This window comes from Somniosus microcephalus, chromosome 6 (assembly GCF_052327205.1).
Source record: "Somniosus microcephalus isolate GS21.2 chromosome 6, FLI_Smic_1.0, whole genome shotgun sequence".
NCBI lineage: Eukaryota > Metazoa > Chordata > Chondrichthyes > Squaliformes > Somniosidae > Somniosus > Somniosus microcephalus.
In genome coordinates this window covers 41,774,502-41,787,962 of record NC_140992.1, presented here as the reverse complement: position 1 = coordinate 41,787,962, position 13,461 = coordinate 41,774,502, and the positions used below count along the sequence as shown (strand labels likewise).

Here is a 13,461-nt window from a genome sequence, read left to right as displayed (position 1 = left end):
GAGACTAGAGAAGCTGGGGTTGTTCTCATTAGAGCAGAGAAGGTTAAAGGGTGATTTAATGGAGGTGTTCAAAATTATGAAGGGTTTTGATAGAGTAAATAAGGAGAAACTGTTTCCAGTGGCAGAAGGGTCATAAGAACATAAGAAATAGGAGCAGGAGTAGGCCATTTGGCCCTTCAAACCTGCTCTGCCATTCAATAAGATCATGGCTGATCTTCTACCTCATTTCCACTTTCCTGTACTATCCCCATATCCCTTGATTCACTTAATATTCAAAAATTTATCGATTTTTGTTTTGAATATACTCAACAACTGAGCCTCCACAGCCCTCTGGGGTAGAGAATTCCAAAGATTCTCCACCGTCTGAGTGAAGAAATTTCTCCTCATCTCAGTCCTAAATGGCTGACCCCTTATTCTGAGACTGTGATCCTGGTTCTAGACTCCCCAGCCAGGGGAAACATCCTCCCTGCCTCTATCCTGTCAAGCCCTGAAAGAATTTTGTATGTTTCAATGAGATCACCTCTCATAGAAACATAGAAGATAGGAGCAGGAGTAGACCATTCGGCCCTTCGAGCCTGCTCCGCCATTCAATGAGATCATGGCTGATCATCCAAATTCAGTACCCTGTCCCTGCCTTCTCCCCATATCCCTTGATCCCTTTAGCCTCAAGAAATATATCCAACTCTTTCTTGAATATATTTAATGAACTGGCCTCCACCGCCCTCTGTGGCAGAGAATTCCACAGGTTCACCACTCTCTGGGTGAAGAAATTCCTCCTCATTTCAGTCCTAAATGGCTTACCCCTTATCCTTAGACTATGACCCCTGGTTCTGGACTCCACAGCCATCAGAAACATCCTTTCTGCATCTAGTCTGTCCAGACCTGACAGAATTTTATAGGTTTCGATGAGATCCCCTCTCAATCTTCTAAACTCCAGTGAGTATAAGCCCAATTGACACAATCTCTCCTCGTACGTCATTCCTGCCATCCCAGGTATCAGCCTGGTGAATCTTCGCTGCACTCCCTCCATGGCAAGAACGTCCTTCCTCAGGTAAGGTGACCAAAACTGCACACAATACTCAAGGTGCGGTCTCACAAAGGCCCTTTACAACTGCAGCAAGACATCCTTGTTCTTGTACTCGAACCCTCTTGCTACGAAGGCCAACATACCATTTGCCTTCTTAACCGCCTGCTGCACCTGCATGCTTACCTTCAGCGACTGGTGCACAAGAACACCCAGGTCTCTTTGCACTTCCCCTTCTCCCAATCTATTGCCATTCAAATAATAATCTGCCTTCCTGTTTTTGCCACCAAAGTGGATAACCTCGCATTTATCCACATTATAGTGCATTTGCCATGTTTCTGCCCAATCACCCAACCTGTCCAAATCGTACTGGAGTTTCACAACATCCTCCTCACAGCATACCCTCCCACCCAGCTTTGTGTCGTCTGCAAATTTGGAGATATTACATCCAATTCCCTCGTCCAGATCATTAATATATATTGTGAACAGCTGGGGTCCTAGGACCGATCCTTGCGGTACCCCACTAGTCACTGCCTGCCACTCGGAAAACGACACGTTTATTCCAACTCGTTGCTTTCTGTCCGCCAACCAGTTCTCTATCCAAGTCAATACCTTGCCCCGAATCCCATGTGCCTTAATTTTGCACGCTAACCTCTTATGCGGGACCTTATCGAAAGCCTTCTGAAAGTCCAAATACACCACATCCACTGGTTCTCCCTTATCTATTTTACCAGTTACATCCTCAAAAAATTCCAGTAAATTAGTCAAGCATGATTTACCTTTTGTAAATCCATGTTGACTTTGTCTGATCCTGTCACTGCTTTCCAAGTGCTCTGCTATTACATCTTTTATAATGGACTCTAGCATTTTCCCCACTACCGATGTCAGGCTTACCGGTCTATAATTCCCCACTTTTTCTCTGCCACCTTTTTTGAATAGTGGGGTAACATTAGCTACCCTCCAATCCATGGGCACTGTTCCAGAGTCTATCGAGTTCTGGAAGATGACCAGCAATGCATCTACTATTTCTAGGGCCACTTCCTTAAATACCCTGGGATGTAGATTATCAGGCCCTGGGGATTTATCGGCCTTCAGTCCCATCAATTTTCCTAACACCATTTCCCTACAAATACTGATTTCTTTCAGTTCCACCCTTTCATCAGACCCTATGTTCCGCGGTATTACTGGGAGGTTATTTGTGTCCTCCTTTGTGAAGACAGAACCAAAATATGTATTTAGTTGGTCTGCCATTTCTTTGTTCCCCATTATAAATTCCCCCGATTCTGACTGCAAGGGACCTATGCTTGACTTCACCAATCTTTTTCTCTTTACATATCTATAAAAGCTTTTACAGTCAGTTTTTATGTTCCTTGCAAGCTTACTCTCATATTCTATTTTCCCTTTCTTAATTAATCCCTTTGTCCTCCTTTGTTGAATCCTAAACTGCTCCCAATCCTCAGGATTATTGCTTTTTCTGGCCAATTTATATGTCCTCTCCTTGGATCTTTTGCTATCCCTAATTTCCCTTGTTAGCCACGGTTGAGTCACCTTTTTTGTTTTATTTTTATTCTTCTAAACTCTAGAGAACATAGGGCTAGTCTACTCAATCGCTCCTCATAGGACAATCCCCCCATCCCAGGAACCAGTCTTGTGAACTTCCGTTGCACTCACTCTATGGCAATTGTTTAAAATAGTTATTTATTTGATGTTTTAGTGATGTTTTGGGGCTTATAGTATTTATAGGTTTGACAGGTCTTCCTGTCAAACTTATGAATGAAGCATTCCCTGCTATATTGCCTCTCCATGGCCTACGTGATCCCAGGGGACGCATCGAACTAACTACGCTTCTGGGATACGCAAGCACTGTGCGCCGGCAGTTGGAGGAGGCCCAGGATCGCAATTCCACGCAGGCCCACAGCTCAACGGCCGGCGCGCAAGTGCAGGTTGGGGGCTTGCACCCGGGAACCCCCGACCCGAATTTCTGGGCCATTACTTCAGGTGTGGTCTCACCAGGGCCCTATATAATTACAGTAAGGCGTCTTTACTCTTATACTCAAATCCTCTTGTAGTAAAGGCCAACATACCATTTGCTTTCCTAATTGCTTGCTGTACCTGCTACAGGAAACTTTCGTTTAACCGGAGTTTAAATGTCCGGCAAGCTCTATCCATCGGCAAAATTCAGGAGTCGGTTCAGATAAGTTTTTTTACTTTGCGTTGCTTTTTTCTCCAGTCGTGGCTCTGCAAGGTCTAGCTGAAGCTGTTGCTTAGCTAAAGAGATGCTTGCAAGCTAGCCAACTGTTTTGAAGCTGTTGCTAAGCAACAGGGTTTGTTGCTTCACACGGAGCTCAGAAGCTCCGTATGTTTTAACATTAGCGCTGGTTTCTCCGGCAGTTTTGATGGAACGGCAACAGCTCAGTCCCATCAGTGCCGGATACCAGAAAGTTTCCTGTAGTTAGCTGTCAGTGATTCGTGTACAAGGACACCCAGGTCCCTGTGAACACTAACATTTCCCAATCTCTCACCATTTAAAAAATACTCTGCTTTTCTATTTTCCTACCAATGTGGATAACTTCACATTTCTCCACGTTATATTCCATTTGCTATGTTCTTGCCCACTCACTTAGCCTGTCTATATCCCCTTGAAGCCTCCTTGCATCCTCCTCACAACTTACATTCCCAGCCAGCTTTTGGGACAGTAACCAGACGGCACAGATTTAAGATGATTGGCAAAAAAATCAGAGGTGACATGAGGGAAAAAAATGTACACAGCGTGTTGTTTTAATCTGGGATGCACTGCCTGAAAAGGTGGTGGAAGCAGATTCAATAATAATTTTCAGAAGGGAATTAGATAAAAACTTGAAGTGGAAAATTTTGCAGGGCTACGGGGAAAGAGCAGGGGAGTGGGACGAATTGGTTAGCTCTACCAAAGAGCCGGCACAGGCACGATGGGCCGAATGACCTCCTTTTGTGCTGTATCATTCTATAATTCGATGATTTTATGAAGGGTTATACACCTCAAATGTGAATAACCTATCGTTTCTCTTTACAGATGGCATTGTGTATTTCTAGCATTTTCTGTTTTTATTACAGGATTCCAGCATGTGCAGTTTTATTTTTCTTTCAGTTGACATTTATATGCATGACCTCCAGTTTTACACTCACCAGTCAATTAACCAGATTACCATCATGTTTGATAGAGCATTTGGTTATCTTGTCTATATCTATACAATTATCCATAGTCAGAGAAATAAAATGAACATACTGGCTACAACTTGCAATCATTAATCACTTCTTTACATTATGTGCAGCACAACGTAAAGTTATCCTAAGGTTTACTGTCACAAGTGAGGATCTGAATTTGACTGATCAACAAATAAGAGAGAAAGTTTTGCAAACTCTTCAAAATCATCAAGATCAACTTCTTAGCAGTCTTCTTGTTCCTGACAGGTATGTTGTGGAAAATAACCATCAAGTGTGTACATTCTGTGTTATTAACTGACCCTCCCACAACTGAATGGCTGAGTGCTTTGTGAAAAAATATTTGACCTCAACCTTATTTTGTGAATGGCTTTCTGCCTAAACTCGATGCTAAATACTGGGAACAACTGAGATCAACCACAACCTTCAAGCAGAATACTTTCATTATAAAGGCACCATATTGAAATAGTAAAGGGTAATTATTAAGATGAAAAAAGTGCCTTTTTGGCTTTACATATAATTTGACAGCAATTATCATAGAAAAATAGAAATAGCACAGAAAAATTCCATTAAACCTATTGGGCAGGATTTTCATCGGGCCGTTGAGGCGGGATTGGAGGCGTGCAGGGGGTTAAAATTGCAAAAACTAGCGGGCAGGCCCAACCCCGCCTCCATCCTGCCTCCAAGCAATTTTCATTAATTCGTGTCTAATGGTCCCGTCTCCATCCCGCCTCCATGGGATAGGCCGTTAAGGGCCTTAACAAGCTCCAAATTGCCTCTATAATGCCATTTTGAAAGGCCTTTGTGATTTTAACCCGTTTCCCACGTGAAACACGCCTGTTCTGAAACACGACGGAGAAACCTGGTGGGAGCACAATTGGATTGCTGACTATCAGCTGCAGGTCAACCATTAAACAGGAGATTTGATCAGCCATCATTTGCAGGTGGCAGGACTTTGTTGTCTCAGGTCTGGGGGAACTTTTAGAAGGCATAACCACAGCTGTGGAAGTTTGGAGCCTGACACCCATCTCCAGTGTGACCTCCTGGGAAACCCCTCTCGCCACCTTCACTGAGCGCTTCCTCAACTGAGGCATATACCAGAAGCATGGGAGCCATTTATTTCCTTCCCTTCTGGACATTAGATGAGGATGAAGACCAGCCGCGGCACCAGCAGAACCAGGACCAACAGCAGCACCAACAGCAGCAGCAGCAACAACAGGAGTGCCAAGCTGCTGCTCACCCACCTGAAGCTACACAGGCCAGAAGGGGCCAGCGCATGGAAGCCCATCAGTGCAGGAGATACCCCCAAACAGGGTCTACAGACACAGGGTCAGCTACCTCAACATGCCTGAGCAGCAGTGCCAAAGGCGGCTCCGACTTTTGTGAAAGGTAGTGGGTGACATCTGCGCAATGCTGCAACAAGACCTGCAGCTCAGAGGACCAGGTGGACAACCCTTACCAGTGACCGTCAAAGTCACCACCGCACTCAACATTTTTGCCTCAGACTCATTCCAGGGATCAGCAGCAGACATCAGTGGCCGCACACACTTGCATCACGCAGGTAACCGATGCCCTCTTTGCCATCACGCACAATCACATCCATTTCACCAAGGCTCCAGCAAGTGTCACGGTGCGTGCGGATGGATTAGCTAATCTGGCCGGCTTTCCAAGGGTGCAGGGCGTCGTTGACTGCACACATGTGGCACTTAAGGCACCCCATCGCAATCCAGGTATTTTTGTCAAACGCAAGGGCTTCCACTCCCGTAACGTTCAGCTAGTGTGTGACCACAAGAAGGAAATTTTGCATGTTTGTGCCAAGTACCCTAGCAGTTGCCATGACTCCTTCATACTGGGCCAGTCTAGTGTGCCTCCGCTATTCAGTCCGCCAGACCAACTTAACGGATGGATACTTGGAGACAAGGGCTATCCCCATAAGACGTGGCTAATGACGCAGTTGAGGAGGTCATCCAACGAAGCTGAGGAGAGCTACAACTCCAGCTACATGTCCACCAGAGCCATAATCGAGCAAACCATCAGTTTCCTGAAGATGCGTTTCAGATGCCTGGATAGATCAGGTGGAGCCCTGCAGTACTCAGCAGCCAGGGTCTCCAGAATCGTTGTGGTTTGCTGTGCACTTCACCACATGGCACAGCATCATGGCTTGCAGATTCCTGAGGACCAAGTGGCTCCTCACATATCCTCCACAAATGAGGAGGAGCAGGAGGAGGAGGAAGAGGAGAGTGAAAACGAACATCTTGTAGAGGCCCATCAACCAGCGGCAGCAGTACGCGAGAATATTGCTGCCCGGGATGCAAGGAATGCACTCACCTTGGCCAGATTTGCTTAGCCTAGCCAATCAAGCACTTCTGCCTTACAGCTTCTTACCTGAGCATCGACAATGGCCAAGAACCAGCGGATTCCTAGCAATTTGATCACCATACTGACAATTGCAAGTAATCCTAAGCCCGCCATGTGAAAGTCCCAATCGCGAAATGACACACGCCACAACTACAGCAGTAGCCATCAGATTTTTTATTTACATTATTCATCTGATGGCTTTTTCACAGAAAACATAAAATTTCACCAAAGTGACTACACTTGTGACTATTTGTGCAGTATCTTTCTCTTACTCGTGCTCCTACATGGTGGTTCCCCTGTGGCTTCAGCAGATGTGGAGGCCCCTTGCTCACTTTCCTGCTGCTCCTGTCTCGACACCTTTGGCGGGGCTCCTCTGGGATTGCGAACCTGTGAGGGCTCGTCAACAGTCTGCTGCTCCTGCGGCTGTGCAGGGGTTGAGACGCCGATCTCAAATGGGTGCGGACTCTGGTGGGGCTCTGACCAAGGGCTCTGCAGTGGCATGGAAGTGTGAGTGCTTGGAGAGGAGACCCCACTTCCTTGATGTCTGCCACCAACTTCCCTCTCATGGGTCAGGTCCCCCTCAGCGCTTGCAAGTGGCTTGAGAGCACCTTGCTGCACATCAGGGGGGCCATGGGGACCCGTATCTGCACTGGCAGTCCTACTCAGCATGACTTCCATGAAGGTCTGGTTTCTCTGTTCAATAGATGACCATCGCTCCTCCAGAGATGTCATTCTATTCTGAACAGTCACCATGTTTTCTGCACTCTGGCAACTTATCACCTCCATGGAGGTTGCCAACCTTTCCACGGTGATGCGTTCATGCGCCAATGACTCCACAAAGGCTTCGCTCATGTTCGCAATGGACTCCTCCATTCACTCCACACTCACAGCGACCCTGGAGACAAAACCTGCCAGAGACTCCTGTATCTGTTCCTGGAGTTCCAGCACCACTGATCTTATGGATGGACCCAGAGGCAGAGGGTCGACATGCAGCTGAGCCGAGCTGGCAGAGTCCTACGCCCTCTGACTAGGACTCTCCACTGCTGTCCCTGTCTCCACAATCTGCTGATGCTCACTTGTGAGCTGTGATACACCAGGTGACAACACTACTGTATGTCCTGAAGGTCCAACCGAAGTGTGAGTGTCTGCGCTGGTGGTGGGTGTGCTGAATTCTGGTGACGCGCCCTCAGAGGTTGCAGCTTCCTCTGAGGAGTCTGGAGGCTCAGGCTCTTCGTCCTGACTAGTAGGGACAGGTGCTTGCGATGGTCCTGCGAGGGAGTAAAGGAAAGAGTCAGAGATGTGATGCCAAGGTTACATGCACATTGCATATTGCAGATGATCATAAGTCCATCTGTTAGAGTTCAGAATCATTATCAGCGACTCATGCAATGTCAATGAGAGAGATGGAAAACTATTCTGTCACCAGCTTGCTGTGATGCACCCGTCTGTCCGTCCCCCACTTGCGCATCTTCCTCCACTCCTACGATCTCCAGGACCGCCTCCTCCCAGGGGGTGAGGTGGGCTACTGAGGGTGGCCCTCCTCCTGTCCTCGCTCTTTCTCGCTTATGGTGAGCTCTCTTTTCCCACAATGAGGGAGACAAGTGGAGGTTGAGTGAGAATGAAGGAGTGAGTGTAGAGATTCCATAGCATAGATACTTAGAAGGAGACAAAGATGGAGTGAGGTGGCAAGACCAAGGCCCTCCCTGTGTGTTGTCAGTTGTTTTCATAGCATCACAGTGATAGGGAGTGTGAGGGCTGCATAGTCAAATAGTTAGGTGAATGTGCCCATAGAGAGAAAGGGAATGGGTAAGGGTGCATGGATGTCAGTGTCAAGTGGGATGTGGAGGAAGAGATTGCTAAAGCTGAGTGCTGGTGAGGAAAGGCAATTGGGATCAGATTGAGGGTAATGAGAAATTCATAATCACTTTTCCAGTGCGCAGAAGGTCATGAAATCTCTTCTTGCACTGAATCCAGGTTCTGCGGCTTACTGATAATGAGTTGACCTCCTCTGCCACCTGGTTCCACACAGCCTTGGTCTGCTGGGGAGGCTTCTTCCTCCCTGAAGAAGGGAAGAGCACCTCTTTATGAGCTCTTGCTCCCTCAACTAAAGCCTGCAGGGCAACATCATCAAACCTTGGAGCAGACCTAGGTCTTTCACTGGCCATTCTACCTCCAGGTCCCTCTAGCATGAAAGGCCAAAACGTTGGCAGTCTGCAGAAGAAGCAAGGCTTGTTGCAGACCTTAAATGCAGCAGCAATGATGATATCGGAGGCGACTTTCAGACTGGAAATACTCATTTGCCATGGGTTCCCACACGTTGGAACTCAATTGTCCAATTAAGTTAAATTCGCATCAATCTCCCACACTGATTTAGATTCAGGTGGATAACACAAAATGCAGATTACATGACCCCAGCCCGCCCCCTGAATCAAAATCCAGCCCATTGTGTCTGAGCTGGTGATTATTAGCCCAATATTATACTGGAAGCTAGTACCTCCCAAATGCAGGCACACTTCGTCCCAACAATACACTTGAGATGATACTTCACAAGACACAATGGGGGCGATTTTGCCAATGGAGGCGCATTGGAGGCAGGACTGCTGCTTGGCGGGTCGTTGTCGCACCTCCATCGACTTGTGGCCAACCCTCGCCATTTTCCCTTGATTGACCTTGTTAAGCCTGCCCAGCGGGCTTAGCAGGGCAATTAAGGGGAAGCCGGTTACAGAGAACGTCAGCGTATGACATTTCATCTGTCAAAACTTCTTGACAAATGAATTGTCATTGTTTGACAGCTCTCTGAAGCTGTCAAACACTTGACATTCTCTGTTGTTTGATTAGTCCTTGTAGTCAAGGCTCATCAAACCTCTTTCTTTAGCAGAAATGAGATGGTTGTTGCATCGGAGAATGCAGCAGCCATCTGTCATCTCTGCCGGTAAGATGCGAGACTCTCCGCATCCCCAACTGTTGAAGCCTGCAGGAAGAAACAACGGTAAGTAAGCATTTTCTATCACTTTCCACTCACCTCACATACTTACCTCTCCACACTTGCACCCATCACTTACCTTCACAGCGTACCTTTGCACCCCTCCGACCCCCGCAGAGCCACTGCTCGCCTTGGTGACCCTGGCGGGGTTTCCCAACGTCGGGAAGCCCGCGCTTCTGTTGGAAAAATGGGGATAATCCTCTTAACTGCCTGTTAACAGGCAGTTAAGTGGCTGTAATCCCCTTCCCGCCACCAGGAGATGGGACCCGGCGCAGGTTGGCTACCCGGAGGCGGGTTGGGGGCAGGATGGGCACCCGCCCCCAGATTCTGCCATTTTCCCAGCAGTCCCGTCTCCATACCCGCCTCCCCAGGGCTGGCAAGATCGTGCCCAATCTGTTTGAATCATTTCATTTACCAGACCCTGCCTCTTTGAAGAAGAATATTAAAATAATATTGTTTGCTATACATTTTTGTATAAACTATAGAAGCAGGACCACTAGATACTAAATTAATACTTTAAAGGTATATATTTCAGTTAATATTTGTAATAGAAATTTCATTTGTTCTTAAGTAAAAACATCACTTTTTGTAAACTACACTCAGTCTACTGTATTGTACTAACATTGTGATATTGAATCTTTTCAGCAGTTAATTGTAAACAGAAGGAACATTGGACAAGGAGAGAATTTCAGCTAAGAGAAATCGCTAATATATACAATAATGCACTTTACGTCTTAACCTGAATAACAGTGTGTGACCTTCATTATTCTTAAAGTGGAACAAGAATGCCTCATTGTTGTACAGTTTAACTTAATATTAACTTTATGTTGAACTCCTTTCCTATGACCTCTACTACCTATACTCTAATTGTATAATCGTTAATTTATCAATAGGAATGGAAATTTTATTTTACCAGTAGATTGATGTTTCCACTAGTTAGGTATATAAAACTGCTTAAAACTGGCACACTTTTAAATTAAACATAACTAGTTCTAGAATTTTTGAAAGGCGACTCCAAACAATTTTAGCAGTTACTCAAAGACCTGGAGGTAGATTTTTTACTTGCTGCCCGGGTGTGAAACTGCCACTGCATTTAATGAGAAACCACCTCATTTCCATTTCCATTGAAACCAGCCAATCTGCAACACAGATTTACGCACGGGCAGCACATTGAAAATCTACCTGCTGAGATTACACAATAGGAATTTAAAGTGGTATTAATTTAGGCAATGACAGTGAGAAATGCTCAATGAATTCTTACAAAATTCCTTTTCCCTACTATCTTGGTGGAGGTGCTATGGCCTCTGCTAGAATAGTGGACAAAGGCATTAAGCATTCGCCTGCGAATATTTGCACAGTTTAAATTCAAGGCCTAAGTAAAATTTTTCTGATTGTCTATGCAAATTGTATTTTTAAAAGTATTTTCTATAACATTGCTACATCCATTCATAAAGGCTGTAATATAATTGGCAAATGAAGTTCAACAAAGATAAATGTGAGGTACTACATTTTGGTAGGGAGAATAGGGAGATCACTTATCACTTGGAGGGTGCGAGTCTGGGTGGGGTAGAGGAACAAAGGGATCTGAGTACAAATACACAAATCACTAAAAATTGCGACACAGGCCATAAAAAAAGCAAGCCAAGCACTAGGGTTTATTTCTAGAGGTATAGAATTGAAAAGTAGGGAAGTTATGCTAAACCTGTATCGAACCTTGTTTAGGCCACACTTAGAGTCCTGCGTACAGTTCTGGTCACCATATTATAAAAAGAATATAGAGGCACTGGAGAGGGTGCAGAGAAGATTTACAAGGATGCGAGGGTATACATATCAGGAAAGGATGAACAGGCTGGGTCTCTTTTCACTTGAAAAAAGAAGGCTGAGGGGTGACCTAATAGAGGTCTTTAAAATTATGAAAGGTTTTGATAGAGTGGATACAGAGAGAATGTTTCCACTTGTGGGAAGAGCATAACTAGAGACCATCAATATAAGATAATCACCAAGAAATCCAATAGGGAATTCAGAAGAAACTCCTTTACCCAAAGAGTGGTGAGAATGTGGAACTCACTACCACAGGGAGTGATTGAAGTGAATAGTATAGATGCATTTAAGGGGAGGTTGGACAAGTATATGAGGGAAAAGGGAATAGAGGGTTATGCTGATAGATTTAGATGAGGAAAGACAGGAGGAGGCTCTTGTGGAGCATAAACGCCGACATGGACTGGTTGGGCCGAATGGCCTGTTTCTGTGCTGTATATCCTATGCAATCCTATGCAATCATTGATTGCAGTCAATTTGTTGACGTTACAGAGATACTTTTCTGAATTCACGCTCCCAGTGCATATGGAAATTCGATTGTGTGGTAAATGCCCTAATTTTCAATATGTACTCCTGGCATGCAAGGCTCCCTGCTGTGAGCACTGTCAGAAAATTATCCCATATTAGATATGTATAAATAGTTATTCCTGATTCTGAAAATAAATGGACAAAGGTTGGCCATGCAAGATGATGTAGTGAATATTGTTCACGTGACATTGGGTTCTCCTGTGCTCAGTGAGTTCTGGGGGAGAGTGAACCAAATCGTACCAAAATCTTTGAGATTCACTGGCTAACTTAGATGCAGCTAGTGATTCTCAAAGCATTGCTTGTGTGGTAGTGCAACCGGAAAACAAAACATAAGCAACTCTCACTTACGCTGATGCTCCGGAGTAGAAAGACATTCAAAATGACAATGGTAAGTGATCAGGGGGTGGGCGGTTCTGCAGTAGGAAGGCATATAAAAAGAATTACATGTACAGGTTGTGGAATAAAATGAATTTGGAAAGATTCTGTTTATTATGTAAAAAAACAAGATGAATGATGATCTGACTATGTATAATTGTAATGACTGTATTACAAAACCAATTAAAGTCTTTAATTTGAAGAATTGTGAAGAGCCTGTGTTTTTAAAGAAAATTAATCCATTTTGCTGCATTTTTTCATAACACAACTGCTTGATCTTGATAAGTTGCAGTTTCTGCTGTCATTGTGCTTCTGTTTGTCTGTCTCCTTTTCTGCTTCTGTCGCTCACTTATTTTTTTCTACGGCTTCTTTCTTCCTAACTCTGATTTATGCTTCTCTGTCCACTTCTGCTTCAGTGCCTGTCGTTTATTAATTTTTTATTTCTTTTTTGAGTGGAGGATGGTGGGTGACATGAGGTGGTGTGGCACGCAACAAGCCAGCAGTAGCTTCACGCTGCATTTGGGGTGGGTGTTGGAAGGAAAATTTGGCTCCCATCAACTTCCTTCTCATCCCCTCCCCCAGTCACTCATTGACATAAATCGTGCCATTCATGTAGAAAGGACTTATGAAATATACTGGGCGGCCTGCTGGTGACGCTGTCCAGGGAGAGTATAAATACTCGGGCACGGGCCCAGCTTGCTCAGGGACATTTTGTAAACAGGAACTAGTGAAGGATAACTAGACTTCATGTTGTGAAACAGTCGATTAAAGCCTTGTTTAATACTCTGACCAAGTGCCTAGTAGTTTTCTTACATCAATTTAATTGACTGTTTGCTGCTCCACGCTCTGAGTGGTTTTGGGAACAGACGGCTACAACTCAAATGGTAGCAGGGAACCAGAGGTAGTAATCAATCCATCATAGAGAAACTACTCCGACTTGCCTGTCTTGACCTGGACCCAAATTCACCTACAACGGCTAAGGTATGGAAACACTGGTATCGTACCTTCAGCAACTTCCTCAGGGTGTATGGTGAGAATGTTCCTGATAAGTTAGAGATACTTGCCAATTAAGTATCCACTCATGTGTTTGACTATATCGAAGACTGTGTAGACTATGACTCCGCTATCCAAATACTACAGCAACTATATGTTAAGGCCCCAAACGAAATTTTTGCTT

The 13,461-nt window shown here is 45.1% G+C and overlaps 1 protein-coding gene across 1 annotated transcript in view; it reads left to right on the top strand.

The window, feature by feature from the left end:
• Positions 1-12,412, top strand: part of LOC147115643 (uncharacterized) — a 59,652-nt gene extending 47,240 nt beyond the window's left edge. The window contains exons 6-7 of the mRNA XM_085990227.1: positions 4,333-4,471; positions 10,209-12,412. Coding sequence (XP_085846353.1) covers positions 4,333-4,471; positions 10,209-10,215 — 146 coding nt within the window. The 3' untranslated portion in view covers positions 10,216-12,412. The remainder of the gene's footprint in view (positions 1-4,332; positions 4,472-10,208) is intronic.
• The last annotated feature ends 1,049 nt before the right edge of the window (positions 12,413-13,461 follow it).